Consider the following 26,751-nt stretch of genomic DNA (forward strand, 5'->3'; position numbering starts at 1 on the left):
CATCTTAGAAAGTTCCCATGAATTAAATAAATTCTAATTGTTCTCCTTTCTGTGCTACTGCAATTGCATCAGAGCCATCCTTCCCAGAGCCTGTGAAACAGATAGCTGATTATTCATGATAATTTTGATTGCTTTTGAGAAGGAAAAAGGGATGAGGGAGAAAGGCTCATAGCACAGACCTAAGGGCAGGAGTTCCAGCACAGCCCAAGAGCACAGTGTAGTAAATCCAGGGACAGAGATTCCAAAATGTAGATTGCTGGCAAAATCCACAGACTGTGACATTATGCCCTTGATCACCTACCTACTTTCATCTTCTTCCAGCTCTTGGGTTATGGTTTTCCTTCCTTTTACAGAAGACTTTGGGTAAGAAGAGATATAAATGCACAATTTATAGCTGAAAATCTTCCAAATGAAGGGTGGGATAAGACATTTTCTGAACCCATGTTTTTGAAGAGTAGAGAATTTCCTCTTAGTCCTTTCAGGGCAATTGGAACACACAACCTTTCATGATGGCATCTTTGTCTGACATGGCAGGTATCCAGCTTATTGTTAACTGAAACCAGACAGGCCTTGAGGTTTTTTGATTTTAAAAAATAACTGATTACAGTCAAGTATGATTACAAAACTCTCTGAACAGTAAAGTTACCATGCAAGCTTTCCCCTGAAAATATTTGATGATGCTTTTCAGGGAACCCAGAGCAGCACTCAAGAATTATGATTCTATCAATCACACTGCTCCTGGACAACAGTTCCATGGCAGCAGAGAGAAGAAACTGGAATAGAACTTTTTCTTTCAGCTCTGTAGGTCTGGGGAAAGTCTGACATTAACCCAGAGTCCAAACTGCTCTAGACTAACCCAGAGATATGTCTGTGTAATTCAAATGAAATTTAAATTGAATTTTTAAATCAAAGGAAAGTAGGAACTTAAAAAAAAAAACCCTAAACCAACAAAATAAAATAATCCAAAAACACACACCAACATGGAAAACCATTTATTTCATCTCTATTGTCTCCATGCAGAGCAGACCAATACAGATGAAGGGAGAAAATGCATAAGAGCAGCTGAAAAAATAGAGCTAGAAAATACAATTCTCTCTGCATTTCCAAAAGTGACAAATGTGGTGGAGTGATGCTCCATTTCTCCCAAGGCTCTCAATCCTCAGCCCCAGGGCTGATGCAGTAGAAATCTACTGAACCCCTCCTTCCCACAACCCCATGCTACCTCCTACCAGGGTATCTTCCCAAGAACCACAGACTATCCATGCCTGTGATAGCAGCCAAGAAAAACAGCTCAGAAATTCTTTGTTCAGTGTCATCCACTTCACATTCCTGAACGCTGAGTATAAAATCCTGACTGTGGTTTTCAGTCTTGGCAAGGCTCAGTGCTGATGCAACAACGCCAACTCACGGGCACTCACCTGGCAATGCCTCAACTTAAATGCCAGCCTTATTTTGGGAAAGACATCTTGAGGAACAGCAGGCACAACTTTCTGTGCAAGCCTGCTTCCTCCAGAGCCCTGTTACAGGGTCTGCTTAGCTGCAGTCCCTGGGCAGAAGGAACCCCCAAGGTAGAACCAGAGGGTTGGAAGACTCCTCCAGTCCCTGCAGGATAACTGGATTAATCATCCTTCCAGGAAAGCAGGAAATGAATGCTACCTTCAGACCTCATGACAATTGAATGATGGAGAGAGTAGCTGGCACAAGAAGACAACTTTGTAAAGAGGAATAAACAATTGCACTAAGCCTGCCTCCTTGCTGCAGTGAAACTAGTTACTAATGTAAATTCAGGGAAAGGAAAGCTGAAAAAATTTCAGACAGCAGTTCCTGGGCAGACAGAACTGCAAGCATGAGCTCTCCAGCACTCACTGAAAAGTAGGACAAGAGCTGTCATAAAAAAGAACTGTGTCAACAGTTCAGGAATCTCTTAGGAAGTAGTGCCTCTGCTGTGGGCAGTATACCTGCCTTGCTGCTCTGACCTTAATTGCCCTCTCAAGGCATGAGTTCTCTTGGTAAGGCCCTGGGCAGACTGGAGAGCTGTACTGCTTCACAAAAGCTGTTATAAGACTGAGCCAAGGTGGTGTAAATCACACTGTGGCACCTGTTTTATGTTCAGTGACTCTGTTAGTTCAATTAGACCTGTTTTTAAACAAATTTAAGCAAAGTTGAGTTCTACAGAAGGGATGATGTAGTAATTGTGCACATCTCTGTGGCATTAAAACATCCCTGTGGAATTATGGCCTGGTCAGCCCTATGAGCTGGGATGGAGGAAAGCACTAGAAATTTTATTAATTTTTATTGGTCTCAAATTGCCAAAGATTTTATCGCAGGCATCACATAACAGAAAACTCCTCTTAAAGCATACTCATTGTCACCCTTTCAAATCCCTTTCTCACCTTAAAAATATTTTCACCAGCAGTTTCAACCTTCCCATCTAAAAGCTGTCAGTATTATTTCTTATTCATTCATCCTCAATAGATGAACTCCACTGTGAGGTCAAAACCCCAGAAATAGGCTGCCATCTACAGCATGCTCTTAAATAGTCTATACTGAACAGAGGAAAAGCTAACCAGGAGTTATCAGTTGCTGACCAGGCTGTAGTGTTCAAGCACCTCTGCCATGACAGTCTAGGGGGACTGCAGCCTGCTGGGCAGGTCTAACATGCTACACCTCAAGAAAGCTCTGAAAGACTGTGTGGGGCAGATGGTGCATGAATCAGGTCTCAGGCTCAGAAGCATGTTCGTCTAATGGTTATGAGGAGAGGGAGCTCAGTCACAACAGCTACATGGCTTTCCCTTCAGACATGAGCGAGCTGGTAGCTGGCAATTGAAGAAACATTTACTGATCATTTATCAGATAAACAGTTGGGCTGTGCTGGCTACTGGAGTGGTTAGGGCTGAGGCAAGTAATCTCCAAGCTGAGTCATTTAATTGTAGTGACCTACCCTAAAGTGCCTCAAGCTTTTGGCTCAATTTCAATGTAAACAAAATAGACCAAAAGAGCTGAACTGCTGAGGCCAATACTACCTTTAGGAACAAGTGGTGTCAATGAACAGCTGGAGATCAAGTTGGAAAGGGTCTCTTCCCCTCTATCTCATAGCACCATCAACTTCTCATGGGTAGGGGGTTCTGGCTAAAGCTTTGTCATGCCTGTTCTGCCTCCAGCCCTTAAAGTGGTAGGAAAAATCCTTTATCTTCATCAGCTACAGGAATCACCTCTGCTGTTTTCACGCAAGAGCTTGGGAGGTGCAGTTCCATCAGAATGAACCAAATGAAACATCATTCACTCATAGTGGAGCAGTCATTCAGTTCATTTCTGCCCAGTGTATCTTTTGCTCCATAAAAACCAACCAAACAAAAAAAGAACAGAAGCCCTCATGTGTGGATTTTAGCAGAACAGGGATAGGAGAGCCAGGGAATGAAGTCTTGCACAGCCAGACCTCTCTGTCACCCGCTTCTCATACTAGCAGCCAGATCTGCGCGCACACACGTGGGAAGTAACATTAGTGTTCCTTATTGCTTTGTAAAGCTCAGAGTCACTGTGGTGGCTCTGGGAGGCATCATGAGGTCTGCGCAGAGGTCACTCAGTTGTGAGCGCGAGTAGCACCATGACTGTAATGCCCGTACACAGGAGCAGAATTTGCTGCAGGGAATTCCTGGGAAAGAAACAGCAAAATTAGAAGGAGCCATAAACCAATCCCCATAGGCAGCTGCACAAAGCTCTCCAATGATTTATTGTTTGCCTTTTCAAATTTACCACGTGGAGAACACAGCAGCTGTATGAAGTCACTAACACAGATGAGAAGACCTTCCCAGTACCCCCAGCACAGGAGTTGTCTATAAACTGGCATGGACTTGCTCCACTCAGCTGCAAGGCCCAACTCCAGGCTTCCAAATCAATTCAAGCTGATTCAGTCATGCAGCTATTCAGATACATATTCATGGCCTTTCACGCACGAGGAAACCAGCACTTATACAGCATGTGCACAGACACTTTAGGGACCTCATCCAGCTAACAACTACAGTTACAGAAAAAAAAAAGCCAACAAATTTGGCCATTCTTTTAGCACTGTCTCGGGTTTATGTTGGATTGAAGTGACTGTGTACCTCCCACTTCTGCATATTCTGCCAACAACCTCTGCCAACACAAGAGGTTACCAACCCAAATTAACATTTCTCCATGAAGTTCCTACCTCCTCAGAAAGAACTGTGGAGCTGTTTTTTTGATCACTGTTTCAGTCATAACTAACTAGGTGAACCAAGGCATCTTATTTAAACTACTAAAGTTACTTGTCTTATTGCAACTAAAATAGGAGGGAACATTCAGGAGCAGCTCTGGCAGCAGATCTGAGAGGGCCTTTACTGTGGAACAGCTGGATTGGACCTGCTACAACCTTAATTAGACTGCAAGAAACTAAAATAATACACGAGGGATACCCAAATACATTGGAATATATATACCAATGCAGAAGAGAGATGTCTGAGGTGGAATACAATGACAGACTATGAAATGCTGAGTGATAAAGAGAAGCAAACTATTATTTTTCTACTCACACAGCAACACAGTGAAACCTAATAAAAAAATCAATACGCAAGAGTGTAAAAAACAAATAATAAGAAGCATCACTTAACAGTAGAGTCAAACTCTGCAAACTGCTGCCAAAAGGAGGTTGCAGAGGTGTGAATTAATGGATAGGGTCAGAGAGAGAAGCATGGAAGAATAGATTCACATGTGGTTATCAGACATATAAGCCTCTGTGGGGCCCTGGTTCAGACAGTCCCTACACCAGTATGTACTGGAAGCTGAAACAGACTGGGCAGTGGTGTCCTTACTGGACATGTTTCCCAGGAATTTTCTCTAGCTGGCCCTACTGCATGCTGTGCCAGCACAATCTCTGGGACTCACTCAGGTGAAAGCTCTCATTTACAAAGGGTCTTTTTAGTTCCACAAATGCAATAGATAGCAAGCAGTCTATTTTGATTACAGCCTTGTCCATAGGATTTGGAAAGCTGGCATTCACACACTTCCAAGAAGAGGCACAGGAAAGGGTTATATCCCTGCCCCCTGGCAGCATAAATTGCTGCAGAAGAACAGGAGGGAGCACTTACCAAGGATTCTTTTCCTCCAGGAGATCAGGCACAACATTTACCAAGGCAATGTACAGAAATCCTCCAGAAGTGAAAGGGAGGATCCAGGCTACTGTTTCTCCTGCACAAATACAGAAAGCTTCAGTTATTACTGAGACAGAGCCATGGGACCCAACAGAGAAGGGAAAGAAGATACAGAAGGATGAAAAGCACTGCCTCCTCTCCCATTTCTACAGAGGTCCCAGGGAACCTTACCTGCTCCCTTTGGTGACTGAGCACATATTGCAAAGCAGGCTCCTAGAATTCCCCCCAGAGCTGTGGAAAGCTGCATCTTGGCTGCACTCCAGCGGTCAAAGCCAGCCCGAAGTAGGATTGCAAAGTCTCCAACCTAAGAAAACCAAGAGCTGACAGTTAATGAACTTGAATACTAAATTCCCAGTTACAAAGGTCATTCACAACAAGGCCAGTGCTTTAAGACTGTTCCTGGTTTTCAATGTTGTCAGTCTCCCCAGAGGGAGCTGCCTTCAAGTAGACAAGAAGATGTCAACCAGACCCAGACCTCCTCTTAGTAGATGAAGCACAATGTAATCCCCCTCACAATGGCAGGATACAAAGCCCTCTCACCTCGTGTGGGATTTCATGCAGGAGAATGGCCATTGTGGTTAGGAACCCAACCTGCAGTAGAGAGAAACAGATTAGGAAACAATTCCAGTATTCTTGGATGAATCTCATCAGGTCCCATACACTTACAGGGATCCAGCTGGAGCAGCAGATACCCCATCAGTGCAGGGCTGACTAGGAGTTTATCATTCTCACAGTCATGGTCGTCCAGCTCAGGGGAATGGACCACCATAGTCCATCATCAGTGTTGAAGACAAAAGCAAAAATGCAATAAACATCTCAGCCATGTCTATGTCCCAGTTTCTGAGGTGACCATCCTCATCATGTTATTTCTGGACTGTCTTTTGAGTAGATGAGGGTAGATGAGCTAATCCATCCCCTAATGCCAGTACAAATGACTAATGTGTCCCCAATTCAAAGAAGCTCTGCATCAGAGGATCAGGATAGGGTTGGGCTTTACTGTAGCCTGCTTTTTCTCAGAAAATTCTAGCAAATAGGAAGGAACTCCTTGCATTTTTTGGCTGTTTTGCATGTTGTACCATACTTGAGACAAGACCTATCCATTTCAATACACAGCTGGGGACAGAAACCTTACCTTTCTGCTAACCAGGAAGCTGGCTGCTACTGCCAGGCCGTGTGTGAAGTTATCAATGGTGTTGGCCAGCAGATTGAGGTATCCACTAATCTGCAAAGAGAAGGAAGAGCCCTTGATAAAGGGAGAGATGTAAGAAGACAAAAAAACCAGCTTAGACATGGGTGATGCAGTCACAATCAGATGGGAAAGGACAGAGCACAATGCTTCTGCTGAAAATCTTGAACTATGTCAGTGCTTCAGTAAAAACTACATGTAATTTTTGGTTTTAGAGTAAAATACCTTTTAGGGCGGGCAAGTATTGTCTGAGATTAGAATAATTACTATATGCAAATGATGAAGAGCTCTAGAAACAGAAAAAGAAAGGAAAAAGAAGAAAGCCAAAATGCAAGAATATATTTAATTCTAAGTTGAACCAATTTTAGGTAACACTGACTAATTTACACAGGTGACCGGCTTCAAACATGACTTAATCTTGTTTTCAAGTCATGTACTTTAATATCCAACTGTTAAATATCTCCTCTTCAAAAGCTGGCAAGAACAATGCAACAGAACAAATGCTGCTGGAATTGCTTTCTCTAACTAAATAAATCTTCAAACATTGTACCAAAAAAGTCTGTGCTTGTGGGTTTGCTTTCCCTTAACAAAGAATCAAAAGAGAAGATAGTGATGACAGTCACCAAAAAAACACCTACTAGAAGGCTGAATAGCATGTATCAGCATTTGCATATAAACACATTTCTTAAAATTATAAGCATAAAGCAGCTGTCATCCTCACAAGTCCATCTCCAAGTTAAAATTCCCTATCATTCTAACTAGGGTCATCTCCCGACAAAATCTAAGTATTTGACCTAAAGTAATTTACAAGGGTACCACCCCAGCTCTTTAGCTCACAGGTTTTTGGGTTTTTTCCATCACGTTTAACAAAAACTACTGCATGTTGGTCCTGAGATACTGCACTTCACTATATGGGACTTCAGTTTAAATTATTATCAAACCAGGAGTTAGCCCATGTATCAGGCCATCTCTGGACTGCAAGAACTCCAGATATAGGGCAGTATCCAGTGAGTGGAGACATTGTCTGGAAACTGTGAAACTCTTACTTCACCACAGCATCAGATGCCAAAGTTCAGCCAGACAGCCACAAGTGCTGATGGACTTCATCAGCTCTTTCTGCTCTTGTGCTCTTCCCTGTTTCTATCAGCTCTGCTTGGGGCATCTTGCTATCATTTGTATGCCACAACTCAGGAGCCTTCTGTCAAACCTCTCTCTCCAAAGCACCACCTCTCTGCAGGGCATTTTTACTGCACCATCTTGGGGCACCATTGTAGCCTCTAAATTTTTTTAAGTGCACTCATGATTAAATGCAAAAACTAAGAATTAAGCGAAGCCTACCCCACTTTTAAGTAATAAGCTAAGTAACATCTCCACAATGAATGCAAAAAAGATCCCTGCATGTTTTTATAAGAAAGGAAACCCAAATAAATGCATGCAGGCAGACACAAAAATGGAACAGTTGTACTTCTCATTCTTCATACTCTCATTCCTAGACAGCCAAATATGACTAAAATTCTCCTTTTCATGTTTTTTTACGTGATGGCGTTTTCCCCACAGGATAATAATAATTATTCACAGAAGTTTTACACAAAAATGCTTTCCCATATCACTCTATAGAGGAAAAAATAGGCTTCATGATTAAAACATTACGACTTTTTGTTGTCAGTGGCTTGGGCAAAAGCTGTCACTGAAAGAAGCAAAGCTTTGGAGTGCTCAGAAATAAATTGGGTTGATTTGACAGTTATGAGCCTCTGACATTTACATTCTGCGAATCCCTAATAGGATGTTCTCATTGCTCATAAGGAGCACAGCCAGATGAAGTGTTTATATTCATGCTTCAGAATTAATGTCACTGTGTAATAAAACATACTTTCACAAATCAACCAGGACCCCATGTATCACAGGGAGAAAGAAAGAATAAGCAAGGGAAAAGTAGTGTACACAATGTTTTTACCTGTTGAGGGAATAAGGCTGCAATGAGGGACAGAACTGATCTATGTCTGCATGCAAAGGAAACCTCCCATCTGCCATTTTCAAGCTAGGACAAATTCTAGCAGCAGCTAAAAAGCAGAAGTTCTAATATATATATGTGGACAACAGTCAACTCACCACAACTTACTAATAATCAAGTCCTGAAGGGTGACTTTGTTCATTTAAATAGTATCTTTCCCTTTTTGTTTGCTGAAGAAAAAGGGGTTTCTGAGTGAACATAAGAACCAAAATTTTGTCATGCTATGAATTTCACTCCTTCCTTCATGAGTACCTGCTCTGCTCACTCCCAGCACCACCACTTCCCTGCAGGTGCCCTGCCCAGCACACATGGTGTGGCAGCCCTGTCCCCAGCTGCAGCCGTGGCACCCCAGTTCCAGCTGCAGCTTTCAACAGAGCATCCCTTTGCCTTCCCCCTCTACTGTCACACTGATTTTTATAGAACTTGCAGAAATCTGATCACCCTCAAGATTCCTGACCTCTCCTGAACACAAGGAAAATTAATTATGGGTTCAAAAGTTATTGAAAATGAAGGGCAGAACAGATGGACAGACAGATGGGATGACTGCTTATGTTGTTGCCTAAGGAAACAGGCTAACAACGCAGGAGTATCTTGGTAGGTTTGATAATTTCCACCCTACCAGGAAGACTATTAAAATATTCAGATTAAAAGATCAGAAGTTAAAAAGTTAAAACTACGCCCGTTAAGTTTCTAATTCATGCATATCAACAACCATCTGTAAAATTGAACAGATGTGTCAGGATTTTAAAGCTAGAAGGTTGCCTAAACCTTCCATATAACACAACTGAAAGAACTTAATTTAATTTGTGCACAAATTTCATTGTTTCTTAGGCTATCATGTACTCTGTAGAGAGCAGCTTAAACCACAGCTTGCAGCTCACAAGTGACAAAAAATCTGCTGTCTCTAAGGCAAGTTGTTCCACTGGCAAGCTACCCTCAGTTAGAGAGTTGTCTCTAAGTTCTAGACCACTACTGTTTGCTATAGCTGTCACTATTCAAATTTAGTCATTCCTCTACGGGTATTTGTATACTCTAAGTCACCCTTGATCTGCCATGACTACAGAGCTAAACTAAAGAAAGCCACTTATCATGTACTACAAACTTAAAATATTATTTCATCTCTTTCTGGGCTCCTTTGCAAATTAGTAGTAGTATTCTGGATATTTGGAACAGCCCTACTGGAAAAAGCCAGATAGCTGTTTCACTACTGATATACAGAAAGAGGAACTCTCACCTCTCCTCTTACATATTATTTCCTACTCACCCATCCTTCTGGCTGTAGCACCATGAGGGAAGAATGTGTTCAGAAAATTTCCTACTGTAATCCTCACATGTTTTTCCAATGCATTGACTAACTAGAAACTATCCCTATCTTGTAAATAGGATCTGAGGTCTCCTTCTTAATCTATTCCTTATAATTGCATGTATCAAAACCTGTTAAAAATTCAGCACTTTTTTCTGATGAAGTTACTCAGTTTAGCTGCTATCGCTGACTTCATGCAGTCACAATGTGCCATTTATGTAACGCAGTACCTGCAAATGCGAAGATATACTATTTTTATAAATAATAACTTGGAAAAATAATAACCCAAACAGATTTGAGGGGGGCTGCATTAAACCAGCTCCTTTGGATAACATCAAATAACAGATTTTTAATACAGCTAGTATTAGCAAAGTTGATTAGAATGGGGGAGAAAGTTGTGTTTTATATACATTTGTCATGACCTTTATTAAACAACTTTATGCCTGAATAAGAGGCAGGAAAAATGTCTGGTTGATAAGAATGTATTTATCTTACATAAAGTCATATCAATTAGCATTAATTACATTATTATTTTTTATATTAGGACCATGCCCTGAGCAATTGTATCACCTATCTGTGTTTCATTTTTACTTGAAATCAGTAGTCTACAGTTCCTTATATAAACCCTTCCAAAATTAGGGCACAATGTTTCATAACCCAGTAATACTAGTGTCTTCACTACTACCACCTCTAGAAACAACCACGTGGCACCTTACAGTGTTATGTACAAATTACATGAATGTGACAGATGTCAAAAATACTCAGTGACCTCAGCATAACTTCCATGTTCTGTAGGAAGAGCTATAAAGTTACAGCAAAACAAATTTAAAATAGAAAGACTGAAGAGCCTCTGCTTGACCACATATCCAGCTTTGAACTAGTTCATGAAGCACACTTTCTGTCCATAGTTACTCTCATACAATCTTGCACATTTTTATGGGCTTTCAAACTCAAATTGCAGGTCCTCCTTCACCAAAGCGGTTGTTTACTCTCTCTCTTGTAATGCTCACCCAAAAAAGGGTTTTCAACAGTACAAAGATAGTAACATGGAACAGGAAGCAAAGCCAATGTAGAGGTTATCCACTTCCCCATGGTGCAGGACTCTTCCTCCACCTCCAGTGCTATGAGCCTGCTGATCTCCCTTATCCCAGCACTACAGGCTGCCTGTCTGCATATCAAGCTGATTCAAGAAGTTAAGTTAGGAGAGAAATAGACCAGGGGGTGGGAGGTGGGTGTGTGGGTGTAGACAAGCAAATTCTTTGCCTGTTTAGCTCCTTGAATAGGCTCACTGTGAGGTCAGATGAGATCCAGTGCAAAGGAAGCAATGGGAAATACAGGTTTGGAGACAGAAGTGGACAAGAAGTCCTTTTTGGCAGCAGGTAAACTGATAATGTGAGAAATGGAACTTTTAAATTCTACACTGGTTAGCTTCAACACACTTCCTAAAGGTGTCAAAACACTTCCAAAAGGTGCCTTAAAAGGAAAAGTGCAACTCAGAATCGGTACAATCCAGGCAGTAGAGAACAGAGAAATCATGGTGCAAAAAATTAAGCAAATAAAGACATATTAACTATAAAATATAGAGTAATAAAACATGAAATTCTGTATTTTGGTAACAGAATTCAGCCAAAATGCACATCATCACACTTGTGCCTTTATAATATTGATTATTCCTCTTCCACATAAGCTGCAGTGCAGATTTTCTCCAAGTCTGCTATTTCTTCCCTGCTGTGACCAGGACACACTTTGACAGAGTAAAATTAAGCACAACTCAAATGCTGAGTTCCCCACTCAAGCACAGTCTTTCCACAGACAATTCCTGAGTAAGAAGTGAAGGTGAGTTTGTGTGCCTCTTACCTTGATTCTGTTGTTTTTTGGACCAGACTGGAGAGAAGAGCCATTACACTGAGCTCGTGCTCTTTGGGACTGACAGGACCCCTTCGGCAGGGGGCAGCCACTTCCATTGGGAATCTTTCCAGACGGTGCTTTGGAATCACAGTCCTTAATTAGGGGAAACAAACTTGTCACTGATTTTTTTTCAGTGATGAATGAGCATGAATCAGGATCAGAAATCCAGCCTTCACCCTTAATCCTTTTGTTCTTACAATGTGACTCAGCAGGTTTGACACCCCAGTTTAATAACAACTGCCAGAAATGAGACAGATTCAGAGACCATTGTGACATCTGCCCTGAAAGACAACAAGAGCTAACACCTCTCAATCCTCAAGAGAAATAGAAAGGGGAGGAATTGGAGTCACAGTCCCTTGGCATGAGTCAAGTTCCACTAGAAAGATAAGGGACTGAGCCTGCGCCTCCTGATAGCAGCTGCTGCCCAGAGAAATACAACTCCACCTGGGCAGGAGATGGGGAAAACAGTCTTGCTCTCCCCAGTGCATCAGAACAACTAAGTCTACAGAATTATTCTATAGCTGGGATCATCACCTTCCAAACAACAAAATATTTATCTATGATTTCAGCCTCTCTCTGAATGAGAAGATGAAGTTCCTTTCGGGCATTGAAGACTCACATTGAGTCAAAGTTTACACCTAATTGCTCTTATGTAGTGCCTGACCTACAGGTTCACCTCTCAAAAGTCATGGCACAGCAAGGACTGAACAGTCTAAAGGAGCTGCAACTAGGAGTTGTGCAGATCGCTGAAGACTAGGTGTTCTCCTCTGTCCTGGAATTATCCTCTGCTACCTCATCTACATCTCCCCTTTGCAGCTGGGTGACTCCTTTGAATTTAGGATTACCTGTCCAGTCACAAATTCCTTCTACCACAAAAAGTCACCCAAACAAACACCTGGTCCAGGACATAACCAAGAAGAAACATCTTCAAGAAGGCTGGCCTTTGTCCTGACTGAGGACCCAGAAAGAGAATGAGTCACGATGGGTCCGTGGAACATGCATCAGCAAACTGTCACCCCTCAAAGCTTACTTGAGCAAAAGTCTGGTTTGCAGAGTGCTACAGCTCCCAGCCCCCACAGAACAGGAGCTCTCTTTTACACTTACCACATAAAGAACAAAACCAAACCAGAAGTGAGAAATCTCAGTTAAAACCACAAAACAAAAGCCTGAAGATGAAATCTACTCCTACGGACCAGTGGCAAAGAAGTGGCAAAAAACTCCCAAAGGGCAATGACAAGGTACTCACAGCTACAGGATAATTTCCTGACACTGTCAGATAGGACAGATGAAGTATTTAGTACAGAGCTTCAAATATAAGAGTACTCCCCTGCCTCAGGCTGCTAACTTACCACACCAGGATACTCCTCCTCTTTCTCTAAGAAGATCTTCTCTAGCACCAGGAAGGTCAGGAAACCAATGATCACCCAGAGACCCAGAAGCTTCTGCTGCTGAAAGCTCTGCCCTTCTCCTGAAGGTCAAAAGAGAAATCTTCATGTCTCAAATACATAGCTTTTCACACATTTCCAAGACAAAAAAATAAATGACAGTGGAAAAACTCCCTGCAATGTAGGAGGAGTAAACACATCTCAAAACAGATTAGTTTAACTTCCCCATTCTTGATCTAACAGATCTCATCATCTCGAGACCCTCAGAGTGAGAGCTACCATCCCTTTTTCCACATCAGCTCAACCCAGAATATTTCCTGACAACACTGGGAATTTCCCTGAGCTCCAGAGGCAAGTGAATATTACATCAACAAAAATCCAGCAGCTGTACCTACTGAGAAGCAAGCCCTGACATGAATTCTGCCATTAGAGGAGTTAGAAACTCACCTTCCCCCTTCTGCCACACCTCAGCAAGTTATTAAGCCCAAAGCTACAAACTTTCTTTTCAATTACAGTCATGCTTGTGAGATAATAATCCATTCAGTCTCACTGCCAGAATTGGAAACTGCACTGCAATGGAAGAACAGAACGACTCTGTACCAGGACTTACATGGGTCAAGGAAACCTTTACACTTCAGGACAGTCTGGCAGAAGCAAACAAGCTTGAGCAGGAAGACAGAGTAATTTGGGAACCACTGTAGAAAGGGTGAAAAAAAGTACGGGAGGTTTTGCTGACAGTGCTATTGCTGTGATGAAGAAGAGCACTAAAGGCCTGGCAGATTTGAAACCCCAGGACACAGGTGCAAGAAAGTCTGGGAAACCCAGGGCATCATCTTCCCTCTCTCACATTTTCAGTAGGAAAATGACTTCTTGATTTCTCAACAGGTGGGATGCAGCAGCACTTGCCTTCTATGATATCAATTTGCTGAAGCAGACAGATACAAACATTATAGGTTTCAGCAACCCTGGCTATTTGAGGGATGAAGGAGCTACACTGATCCCAAAAGGTCTATACCAACTCAGTGTTTAGTTTGCTGGCAAACACAAGTTTCTGTCACCTCCATTTTCTTCTTCTCCCCCTGCCCCACCCTCCAATCTTAATGGTGGCTCTATAGACAATGTTCCATGATTTCTCATGGAGCAAAGACTGCAACACATGAGCTCCCATAAATCAAAGCATCCAACAGAGGGACGGGCCCCAGTTAGTGCCAAGAAAGAGGTTCTAGGAGTAACACTGTTTTAGGGACAGATTTGTAAAAAAGGTGCACCTGATCCCCAACTAAGATGGTGAACATGTTCATGTACCAGATCACATACACAACCATAACCTCCCATCAGCTTAAAGAAGCATTCCCTTTCCTTACAGAAGGAACAAAGGAAAATCAACAGAGATTTACAGGAGTCCAAGACATGATAGGAAAAGTCAATAAACAAGAAAACCATTCCAAGGTACTAAACATAAAGAAACCATGGCAAATTGAGGAAGCCTCTAATTTCAAAGTCTTTGGAGGATTGCTGAATACAAAGATGAAGTATTACACGTATGGTTTTTTATTCTCACATAATTCCCTAGGCATTTGCTTTTATATATTACTTGAAAAAGGAAACCAGCCTAGACCAGTTTTTGGGCTGACCCAGACTGGCTGGTCTTGGGCTTTCAAGGCAGAACAGACTCAAAACAGGCACAGCACAAGCTGCTTCCAGGCACATAAGGCTCTCATACCTGTTGTTGCACTGCATGTGTAGGCCCAGGCTTCAGGAAGCAGGTGGAGAAACACATTTCCCAGCAGTCCACCAATTGCAAAACTCAACAACTGCTTCAAACGCTGTGACCCACCTAAAAAAAGAAAAAGAAGAAACAAGAAGAAAAAAACTGATCACTACTCAGCTAGGAACCAAGACATCTCCAGCTGAGATTTTGCATGAAGAAACCAAAACTGGAAGCATCTGCAAAGCAAGCTTTCGAAAGAGAGAGAACAAACCAAATGGAGTGCAAGAAAAAGCCCTGACAGCACTTGGTTGGGACAGTAGTGTGTGGGTACTGAACCAAGCAGGGTGGAAAACAGTACTCTTTGTACAAGCTCCATCCACGGCTTACATTTGTCAAAGGACTCCCTTTCAAATTCATTAAAGGTTCATTAAATTCATTAAAGTACCAAAACCAGTCTTTTTATTTTAGAGAACAACATTTCTGTGACAAGGTCCTGTTCAGCACTGTGCTGCTGTCACATCCCAGGACATTTGGCTTCAGAAAGGCCAATGCAGCTGGCAGATTCACCTTCGGAGCACAGCGCAGCTCCCGTCTCAAGGGGGATCACCAGCAAGGGGAAGACCCCACTCAGCCCCACCATGAAGGAACCGATGAGGGAACAGATCCAAGCATCCAGCCGCTCGCTGCTGAACAGGTGTCCCCAAGAGTCTGCCTCCTTGTCACACACAGAACCAGAACTGGCAGCAACATGACTCCTCGGGAGCTGCTGAGCTTCACAGGCCGCGATCAGCAACAAGGAGAGCGTCCCATCAAGCAGGAGTTTTTGTTTTGTCATTGCTAAGTGGTCTCAGCCGGGCTGGCCAATCTCTGAAAAGATAAGAGGAAAGAAGACGTGAAAACACGTTCAACCCTCTGTTCCACCATCCCAGAGGAAAAGCCTTGGCCATACCACACCCTCCCTTCAGTGTCTTAGCACAGGTATGAATACCCATGAGGAACACCTGAAACTCTTCTTGATTTCAACACAGCACTAAAGGGCAGAGAGGCTGTTTATCAATGGGGCACGAAACTGAGACATCTGGGGAAAGCATCAGGCTTTCACTATTTCCCTTCAGATGGGCTGGACAAGGACTACAAGTACCCTTGTTCTTGCCCTTCAGTATCCCAAGGCTTCAGCAAAAGGTATTGACCAGAGATGCTACCAGGTAAGTCTTCTCTTTGGTATGGAACAGCACCCCTGTAACAAATTAGGATGCAAGACAGGCAACATAACAGAGGTCTGTAAACTCATGAGTGGTGAAAAGATGGGGAACAGGGTAGATTATTCACCATCTCATCAGACACAAGTGCTGACATCCATCCACATGGAGCCAGTGAGGGTCAGCTTCAAAATAAACAAATATGACCCTTCACCAGTAGGTAACTTGTGTGATAGCACTTCTCCAAAAATGATGAAAAATTTTACATGCACTCATCTAAAGACAGGACAAGTACTAGAAAGACAAATCTATTTATTGTTAAGGGTTAAACAGCTCACATTAGACTCAGAAATTCCCTGATATGAGAGGAGTGGGAGAATGGAAGTGTTCTTGAAAAATACCATATCTACTTCTCCTGATTTTATCCTTTTGTAGAAGGATACTGGATTAGATGGTCTCTTAGTCAAAATCAGCACAGCTGTTAGTAAGAGCTCTGCAGTCACAAGAAAACTGAAGAGGGCATGTTAGAAGAGAAAAATAATTACAGTCATTGACAAAGCGGAAAAGAAAGCAAATGATGTAAAGGCTGAAGTACAAATGTTCCTTCAATCTCCAGAAGAAAAAGTGAAATGTGACAAGCAAAAATAATTTGGAAATGGGAGGAAAGGGTGGGTTAGAAAAAGACAGACCTAACAAATGTTCACAAAACAGCTCAAGAGGCAAAAACAGCATTCACCCAAAAGCATGTAAGAAACCAGTCTAATCTCTGAAGCATCAGTGACCATCTTTGAAAATTTACAGGAGTATGGGAAGGCCACAAGAAGGCTGGAGAAGCATCATGCCTCACCTACCTTTATAAAAGCAAAAAAAAAGGTGGGAGAAGTTACACACCAGTAACTTCAATCCTCTGAAGGACTCTTGATCAAATTAAATGATCAGTTGGTAGTTACCTATAAGATAACAAATTGATAAAGATATCAAAGCATTAAGTAACAGCCAGATAGAAAGGAACCTGAAACTCTCAAGATGAAATTCAGGATGCTGGAGCCAATCTAAGGCTGTGGATGAAAAGGGCAATGTTGCCCCTTGTCCCCCCCTCCTTCCCGAAGCATCACCTCTCCATGCTCACACCAGACTCCACCAGTGAGCGGCATCGGAACAAATGAGCAGGAAAAACTGCTTTTTTAAACTCATGGCCCTTTGCCAATTTCAGTCCCTGAACAAAAACACTGCAGGAGGAAGGCCAAGCTGCAATCAAAAGCAATCAAAAAGAAATCAAGGGACAGGGTCCCATGGCTTCTCTGAAGGAGAACACCAATCTCCAAGCACAGTGACCATCAGGAGCAGGGATGCAAGAAGGAATCAGTGAAGACACAGACTTGGCTAGTTGATCAAGGACCACTAAAGCTATCACTTTTCTCTTACAACAAAAAAACTAAAATCCCTCAACACAGCAAGTTCAAACCAGCTCAGGATTTTAGGGAATGCAGTGTTTTGATCTGGCTGCAGGAACGCCACACTTACCTACAACCTACTATCAAATTTCAGTAAGGATCAGTAAAAAACAGTACACTGAGGGCTGGGGAGGCAGGTGTGAAATCGAATGCAAATGACAGAACAGTAATTGCAACATGCCACAAAGAAAAAGCACACACTGATTGAGAAATTAATTCCAAGCCAGCGGGCTTATGTTGCTACAAAAAGGGTAAAAGTTATCCTGGGACATAGTAGGAGTCACGCTGTGGGTGTCACACAGGTGAGTCTTTAGCCAACAGACCACATCCAGCCCCACATATTCTTCCTCATAAAACACACGCAAAAATCCGAGACACTGCAGTGGAAAGAAAAAAAAACTAGAGTGTAGAGAGCATGACCTGGAAAAACAACCAAAGGACCTGGGTGTGTTTAGTCTTAAAAAGATAACACCAAAGGAACAGAACAGGCTGCATACATTAAGAGTCACAAGAAAGGGGGAAAGTACTCAACTATTCGTTCACATCAGTTCAAATGGTAAACAAGATTAGCCTGAAGATGAAGAAACAAATATATATAGTGCCAAACTGGGGATATACTGAAACTAGTTATCTAGGATGCAGAATTTCCAGCACTATTTTTTGTTTGGGGTTTGTTTTTGTTTGGCTTTTTAATTTTGATTTTGAGAAAAAGAAACAGCTGATGCAGATACCATTCCATTGCAAAGATTAGATCCCTTCTTTGAAGTCCTTCAGGCCTCCACCCCTTCCAACCCTGCAGTGGGCCTGATGGATGTCCTCATCTTTTATGATTGGATTAGACCTATAAAATGACTGAGAACTTTGTGAGGAATACACCAAAAATAAATCAGAATTTATACAACTGTACATGCCTATGAAGAACCAACACACACACAGCACTCAGCAATGATGGGAAGCAGCACAAATCTCTTCTGTAACATTTCACAGCTTTTGAGAATCAATCTGGAAAAGTAAACACTGCAATTGATTCAACAGGTCGATTTCTTGCATTTCATTCTCCACACTCACAACCCACAAAAGCCCCAAGGGACACCTGAAAGGGTCTCAGAGACTGAGATGCAGTAGCACATAGGACAAAGGTCATGTCCAGGACTCTGAAAGAGGTTTGCATACTTGGCTTCATGGGATCAGGTTCCTCAAAAAGGGGATGGTGGTGGAAAACAAATGGGTATAAAGTGTAGAAAACTGATTCTCCTAACTCACATTAGTGTTGGTTCAACTTTCAGTGGTCCACAGGTCTTTATTCTGCTGTTACTCACGTGAGGAAAAAGCAGAACATTTCTTTATTTCTGTGCAGCCAGACCATCATTACATCATGCCTCAGGAACAACCCCATATCTCATGCAATAAATTCCTTATGTTTATAAAACATCTATGAGAAACTTAGTGTATTGTTCAGGACACACCTGAACTGCTCTTGTGTCCAGCTAATTGTTTAGAGCATATTCCCAGCATTTCCTTATTCCTAACACATCATAACCACTTGCTAAAAAAAAAAAAAAAAAAAAGGACTTTTTATCTCTACAAGCTTCTCGCTTCTCCATCTCATTAGAACATTAGCAAAGTCTCTAAATTCAAACATTCAAACTGGTTACCCCTATGGCAAGTATTTAAGAGGAAGAAAATAAGCAGTGAAGATGTAGTCATAGGAAAAAAACTGCTCAAGAGGAAAATAATACCCTGTCAGAAAACAGTTGCAAAGGGTGGAGGAAGTCTATATCTAGCCTTAATTTTAGACAACAACATCTGTTTTAGGAACCCGGTCAGAGAATGTCTTGAGAAATTTCTAGAGAAAGCACTGCAAGCTCTCAGAGACATCTATGGTCACAAGGCAGAGGCATAAACAGGTTTAGAGATGTGTTTTCTCAAGTAGGGTTTATCACATACTTAAGAGCATGCAACTCTGGGAGAAAAATAGCCAGCAGGTCATTTATGTATCAGGTTTGTCAATTCTCTGTCTGGGACCACCGCTCCCAGCTGTGCCTGATTCACAGCCTGGTGACCATGACCACTGGCAGCACCCTCCAGGGCACTACCTGTCTGAGCATGCAGGACTCAGGTCTGCTCAGCTCATCCTGCAACAGCCTCAGGACTGCAATAACCATTAGGTTTTCCCAGCCCAGAAAGAACAAGTGAATGAGAATTTGCCATTTACATGCTCCTGAGCGCGGCAGAGGAAGCTGCACACCAAGCCAGGAGATCCATGAGGCTCCCAGGGCCTCCCCTACCTCACAGTCCTCATTGAACTTCTCTGAAGCAGGCAGTGACTGAGAAAACATGGACAAAATGAAAATGCCAAGGCAAAAACCTACTGGAAAAGAGAAAATGAAACATTGACATGATGACCATGCTTCTATCTATTACTCTCTTCCTCAACATTCTGCCTTCTCAGACCACACAATTTCTTCTCTCAGCGCAGTTGCTCATTGCCACATAATAACACTTCAGATGTTGTTGAAAGGAAAAAAAGTTAAAAGAAAATGCTTTTTTTACCAGTGTTTTCCCTGGAAGCCAGTTGCCTGGTATTACAGTTGCAAAAGAGTACTGCATGGAATGGAAAAAAGTTTTTTTCCAGGGAGGAAGCATAATTTTCAGCCAAAAAAACTGCATGAGCCACCTCCCTCCATTAGCCCCGTGGAGAGTTTAGAATTCCTCCTGGAAACCCTGACCTCGGCAGAAGCACAAAAGGTCTCCAGTACTCCCTGAGTACTCCCTGAGCACTCCTTCTCTCTGAATCACTGCCCATCTCTAAGGAATGCACGGCTCTGGTGGGACCCTTCCCTTTTGCCCCATCCCTCTCATAAAAAACCACTCTGCACAGACTGCACTCACATTTCTGCAAATGACAGTGTGCGCAGCTAAAAGTTGGGGATGCACAGGATTACAAACAATGGGTCGCAGATCAGAAGAGATTACAGACCCGGGGCAAACCTACGAGCTGGCAAGGAAGGCATTTAAAACCGACTGAACACTAACGGAGTTTGGGAGACTGCGACTCCTTCCCCATTCTGCATCCTTTCATCCCTAGGATGAGAGGGAAGTTTGAGCACCAGGCAATGCCCTTCGTTCCCCCTGGGCTAGCTGGGACGTCTCTCCTCCCAGCCCGCTCTCCGTGCAGCCCGAAGCACAGGCCGGGCAGACCGGCCCGCTCCCGCTGCCCTCGCCCAGCCCGGGCCGGGCTCCGGCCCCGCTCTCACCGCAGGCGATTGACGCGGCGGGCCCGCTCGTGTCACTCACTGTCTGTCACATCGCGGCGGACGGGACACACAGCGCGGGTTTTCCATTAGAGGAACGCTGAGCGATGCAAAGCGAGACATGCTTGCCGCGGGGCGAATTAGCAATGAGCGCTGCTCCCGCACCTTTCTGGAGCGGCACACTGGCTGCCGCCCGGGGTCCCTGTGCCAGTGTGGCCGCGCAGACCCGGCCCCCCCCGCTCCGCGCGTCCCGCGGGGCAGCCCCCGCGCCGAGACCTTCCCGCGGCATCATCTGCCGGAGGAGGGACTTCCAAAACTTTCTCGGCTGCGCCCCGCGGGGACTGCGCTAGCAGCCCCGGGCACGTCCGCAGCGGCAGCCGCCCGGCGCCGCTCCCCCGGCGAGCTGCGGCAAAGGCGGGTGCAAGGGGGGACGCGGCCCCGGGAGTCCGGGGCAGCCGCGGCCCCGGAGCGGGCGGCGCGCAGCCCACGGTCCCGCCGGGCCGGGGCACCTCTGCCGGCAGCAGCGGCCCCTCCAGGCGCTCCCCGCCACGTCTTTCCCAAAGTTGTCCCTCGCTCGGCCGGGACAGACCCCTCCAGAGGGGGGGGGGGGGGGTGTCGCTCGCTCGGCTGCGCTACGTGTGGCGCTGCCCGTCCCCGCTCACCCCGTCCCGCCGGCCGAGGTTGAGCCGCGCTGCCGCACCCGGCCCCGCCGTCCCCCCTCGCACCGCAGCAGCGGCCGGCCGTGGCCCGGCCACCCCCGCCCCCGGGCCGCCCGCCGCAGTTACCGTGCGCCACCGCCGCCGCGCCCCGGGCCGCCGCTGCCATCCAGCCGCGGCTCGGCGCGGGCCTGCCCCGCCCGGCGGCCCCTCGGCTCCGCCTCCCCCGGCCGGCCACGTCGGTCCCGGCCTCCTCGGCTCCAGCGCCGCCGCCCCGCCGGGCACCCGCCGCCGCCGCCGCCGCGCTGTGCTTCCGGCCGCGCCGCTGTGTCCGGCCGGGCCGGCGGGGCGGGAGCGGGGCTGCCCACGGGCACGGCCAAACCAAGTGCTGGGAACGGCCCCTCGCGGAGCCGTCACGGTGCGCTGTTTGTGCACATCGCCGACGCGGGCTGCGGGGACACGCGTGCTGTGCGAGACCCCGACTTCTGGAACGTGCTTGCTGAGATTTATTTTTTCTTTATTTTTTAATCTCCCTAAATGGATTATAAATTCTTTGGGCTGCAGATGTCTAGAGACAAGCACAGTGTGAAACCGGGGTTTGAGCAGAACTTCTGGAAGTTGTTAAAGCAGAAGATGTGGCTGAGGACTGAGCCTCGAAATGCTTCTGAAAGATACAATGACTTTTAAACCAATTTGCTTCCTCCTCACAGGTTCACTGCAACCTTCACGATAAATCGTGAACCACCAGAGCTCCATAAGCACTGGTGCCCTCTTAGTTACCTCTTGTGAAGGTTACCCACTGTTCTTGCAGAGATTTGCAGAAACTGCGTGTGCTTAGGAAACTAGGTCAGAAGAGAATAAAGATTTACCTTTATACCAGCCAAGCTAGGTTGGACCTGTGTTGTTTCCAATACAGACACTTTCCAGAATGTACTGATGTACCTTTAAGTTCCATCTCCTACCATTTTCCCTGAGACACAGAACTTGATTCTCGTTCCAGATTTCAGAATGAATCCTATTTCCCAAGAAGGCAGTGCTGATGTTGGTGCTTCTCGCTACGGTTTCACCCGATCTGATTACATCACAACAATGTCATGCCCTGGAGCAGGAGTTAGGAATTAAGTCAGCCGCAGTCGCCTGCAATGGTTTAGCGGCTCTTCCTGCATTCGTGTGAGAGCAGCACAATCCTACAGGCTGCTGCCCTGCAAATGCAGTTAAAGATAACTTGTAACTTTCCTGCTTACAAGCAGAACGTTTATATAGGAAGCCGAAACTTTTAAGATATTCTGCATTTTGCTCTCAAATTGTACAATTTATAGGTTTTGAGTTTTACAGCTGCCTTCCTACTGCTATCCTCAGCCTTCCTGAGCCTTGCTCCAGTGGCACAGTTCTCTGTGCTGATGGATCATAGCTGTTATTATCACAGTTACAACAGGCACCCCCTCAGGTAAACCAAACCACACAGAGAATTTCAACTATTGCAAGCAGTACGGGTACCATGGTCTCAGTGAAATGAGTGGGTTTGCTTTTGACTCCAGTGATGCAGGAATTCACTCCAAGGCTCTCCATTTTTATGACATCCTGCTGTAAGTCAGCACAGGAAGTATTCTGGATTAAATGTTCGCTCTGTACCTCATGTCAGGTGTCAGCTGCTGTGCATCAAATGGAGCTTTTACACTGTTGGTGGCTGTGCAGTGACATTTTCAGTGATAGTCTAGAGATCCACATGAAAAAATCAGGGATCTGGGACCTCCTCCTGACTCCCCCAAGCCACAGAATCACTTCAATATCATTTATCTGAAAAATACTTTTAAGTTTCTGTATTCTCTGCTGAATTATTTCCCCAGCTGAGGGTAAAAAAACCCCAACAGATCACTTTTAAAGGTAGACTAGCAAAACAGTCACTATATATTCAGTTCTCTTTGACTTGTAACTGATGCTCTTGCCTACCTAATGTCCTTACCTGAGTGTCTCCAATGCTTACCCTTATTTACAACCTCTGTAGTCTTCTTGTATCATTCTTGCAGGAGTGGGACAATGATGGAACTGAGGGAGCTTTCCAGAAGAGAGTTAAAAACACAAAAAGTAAACCCATTACAGTTCAGTGGCACCCTGAAGGCAGAGACATGGGATACACCTCAAGCACAGCCCTGAAAGGCTGCTATGCTGCACATCCACAAAAGGCAAGAGATAGCAGTGGAGCACGGGACGTACATTGGTTACTGAAAAATTAAGTCACTCAAAAGTATTAGTCAATTAATGACAAATGCTACATACACATCGTTATTGTTATTATCTTTTAAAGTCCTACATTAATTGATAAAGGAGTATATTATTGGCTGCGTCACCCATATGAAAAATCCGTTTACAGTATTTCGCCTGAAAAAAAAAAGGTTAATAAGTATAAAAGGAAGGGCGGAGAATCAGTTTTTCCCGCTGTCCCGGCCGGTTCCCGGGAGTGCTGGCCGCAGCTCGGGAGCGCACCGAGCCCCGCGGCTGCAATGGCGCGGGGGCCCCGCGCGGCGGCGCTGCCCGCCCGCCCAACGGCGCCGCCGGGAGCCGCGGGCCGGGCCCGGAGCGGCCTCGGGGGGAGCGGGGGAACCCGCCCGCAGGGAAGCGGGTGTGGCCCGGTGGGTGGGAGCCCGTCTGTGGAACACGAGCAGCTACAGCTGTGTGAGGCGCCTGAAGGCCGCGCGGAGCTCACGGCACCTGAGCGGCGCCGCGGTTGGCCCTGGGCGCGGCACCGGCCTCGGCAGTGCCCGGCGGGCGCGGGGAGCGGGGCGGTACCGCCGGTGGCCTGTACCCACGAACGCGCCGCGTTGTGCTGGCAGGACACGGACAGCCCGAGCTCAGGGATGGTGTCACCTTCCCCCGGTCACTCCGGCGCCATGGGAGGCTTTCCTTTAGCCAGGCACAGCCTCGAGTGTCTCAGAAAGCCTGGCAGGCTTCTGCTCTGGCTGAAGGACGGGGCCCTGCAGAGGAGCCTGGCTCCCTGGCCACTGCAGGGGAGTCTGCGCCTTCCCCAGAAAGACATTTTGACAGCTGAATTTCCACCACAAAACTTGCTAATAAAGGGGTCAGAGTGGCTTAGTAAATTCATGCTTTCTCACACCTAATAGTACTCTCTATACTCTGTCCTCGGGACCTTCTAAAACATACTTTTTCCTGTGGTACAGTAAAAAGCTCACTTTTGTAAAAGGGTGGGGCCTGAGCACTGCCCTGAAACTGCACTTGCTACAGAGAAAAGGTACCAGAGCCCCAGCAAAACTTCTGGAGAGACCACATCAAAACATCTCTGGAAGGCCTGCATGTGGAGGACTCGATGTGAAGCACTGGCAGAGGGCATGGGCAAGCTGAGAAACAGGGCCAGACCATGGCATTTAAAACGACAGGGCAGAAAGATTTTTAAATTTCCCAATAAAGGTGGTCAGACACTGGAAGAGACGTCCAAGGTTTCTGTGCTATCTCTTGGAGATTTTCAGCAGTTCAGCTGGCCCCGACCTTGAGCAACTTGATCTACTTGTGAAGCTTCAAGCAGGAGACTGGCCAAAACGACCTCCTAGAGGTCCTTGTCAACCTAATGTTTTCTATGATCCTCTGATTCAGAAAAAAACACTCTCAAGGGTTAAGTGAATCAGAGGGAGCCCTCAAAGTATGTGAAAGGAGCTGTGAGGCCCCAGCAGAGGCATTTTTGCCCACTGTTTGGTGGGGCCAAAGGCAGTAACACTGTTGCCTGGAAGTCCTGCTCTGACTCATCCCAGGAGACATTTCTGCAAGGCACGGCAGAAAAGGAGAAGTGACTGCTGAGCCCTGAAGGGGGGTGGGGAGGGGAGCTGGCCCCATGGAAGCTCAGAACAGGGAATTTTAGTCTTACTCATCATATTATTTTTGTATTTGGGTTTTCAGATGTAAAGCTCAGTATTTCTGTCAGCATATTAACTCTGTGTGCACCTCAAGTTTGTCCACTTGCAGCAGTGACTCCTTTTATGCCTGCTACCATGCACAGACACACAACTTCCAGCTGGGAGCTCAGTCTGACTAGCACTTTACTGGTGTTTGTAAGGAATAATTGAGCTGCCTGGTCAGTGCTGTTTAATCTGGGCAGAACTCAGTGCCATTCTGGAGGAAGAAGAAAAAAGATGGGCCTGGTCTGGGAAAGCCAGAGAGCAGGTTAGGGCAGATGAGAAATTTGGCACATGAGAAAAATGTGGCAGATGAGAAAACATGAACAATAGACAATTTTCAAAAGTTAGAATGGAGATTCATGCTGATTTACCTCATCTTGACAAGTGTAAGCAAGAAATATAAGGGAAATCTATGGAATCATGGAAAACAAGCAGTGCTGGAAGGTCTAGCAGAATCTTAACCTCTAGCAGAAGACCAGCATGTGTTTGTTCCTCACTAGAGTTTCAGACTTAAATAGCGAGGTCACAATACTATCCTACCAAGCTGGGTATGTGTTTTGTGTTTGATACAGAGTTGTCTTTGTCTTAGCTCTAAATGTAGTTAATGCTGAGTTCTGACCATGAAAGAAGGTTTCCTTATGTTTTTCAGTGCTCAGTAATGAAAAACCTGATTTCTATAACCTAGCACAGCTTCATGTCTCCAGGGTAGAGACCCAGCTCTGGTTCCTGCCCTTCAGCTGGCAGAGGACAGGCTGCAGTTGTGTATGCATGTTTCAGTATCAGTGCTGCAGGCATACACATACTTCATAAGCAACATTCACACTTCCAGGCTCTGCACAGCATGTGATCTACATCACTCCCTAGTGAGGGCCATGTTCTGAATGCTGGTGCCAAGATTCACACTCTCAGCTACTATGAGTAGTGAGGCCTGTGCTGTCACTCAGAGCTACTGACTGTAAGTGGAGGAGCCATCACTTGGCAGAGCTCTAAGAGCAGTGGTTGTAAGGCTTGGTGTGAAGAGAAGGTTTAAGTATCAGGCCTCTGTAATGAAGGGGTTGGTTGTAATGAAGGATCTCCAAAGCTACTACTATGGTTCAGAACAATGCCTACCTCAAGCTAGCAGAGGCAGCATTACATTTCCCAGCTTCTTAAATTCAAGAGGATCCATTATTAGCATTGACCACTCAAAATTTAAGTGCAGTTACTCCAGCCTAATTTTCTTCTAATGAGGAAGTCACAACAGTGTAGAGGTCAGGGGTTTACAGTGTCCTTCCAGACTCCTGATGAATCTATGCTGTCTCCATTTGGGTAAAACACAGAACTACTCAGGTTTGCAGGCTGGTATGAATAGCTCTGTAAGAAGACCAAGGAGAACATCTCCTGCTCTGTTTCAGTCTGACATCCTACATTATGAAATTAAGTTCTCAAAGACGGAAGAAAACTGTGAGATCAGGGTTTTTCCATTTCTGTTTGTCTAAGGTGACAGAAGTTGTATAAAGCTGGCACTAAAAAAAGTGCAATTGATAGCTAAGTTCATCTGAGGTACTCAAAGTAGGTGGGGGAAGCCCTTTTTTTTTTTCTTTTCTGGTTGACAAAGAAGCCCAGGACTGA

At 45.0% G+C, this 26,751-nt stretch overlaps 1 protein-coding gene across 6 annotated transcripts in view; it reads right to left on the minus strand.

Moving 5' to 3' along the window:
* Positions 1-977: 977 nt before the first annotated feature.
* The window catches only part of SLC39A13 (solute carrier family 39 member 13), a 150,245-nt gene continuing 124,471 nt past the window's right edge, over positions 978-26,751 (minus strand). For 2 of the 6 annotated variants that reach the window (XM_036383302.2, XM_036383301.2), the window contains 9 exons: positions 15,240-15,539; positions 14,685-14,798; positions 12,926-13,044; positions 11,526-11,669; positions 6,301-6,390; positions 5,709-5,759; positions 5,340-5,472; positions 5,106-5,205; positions 978-3,652 (listed from right to left, as the gene is read on the minus strand). In XM_036383302.2, the coding sequence (XP_036239195.1) occupies positions 3,577-3,652; positions 5,106-5,205; positions 5,340-5,472; positions 5,709-5,759; positions 6,301-6,390; positions 11,526-11,669; positions 12,926-13,044; positions 14,685-14,798; positions 15,240-15,507 (1,095 nt within the window). In that variant the 5' untranslated portion in view covers positions 15,508-15,539 and the 3' untranslated portion in view covers positions 978-3,576. The other 4 variants (XM_036383299.1, XM_036383298.2, XM_054515040.1 and 1 more) reach the window with 4 other exon arrangements.

Source organism: Molothrus ater, chromosome 6 (genome assembly GCF_012460135.2).
Source record: "Molothrus ater isolate BHLD 08-10-18 breed brown headed cowbird chromosome 6, BPBGC_Mater_1.1, whole genome shotgun sequence".
Lineage (NCBI taxonomy): Eukaryota > Metazoa > Chordata > Aves > Passeriformes > Icteridae > Molothrus > Molothrus ater.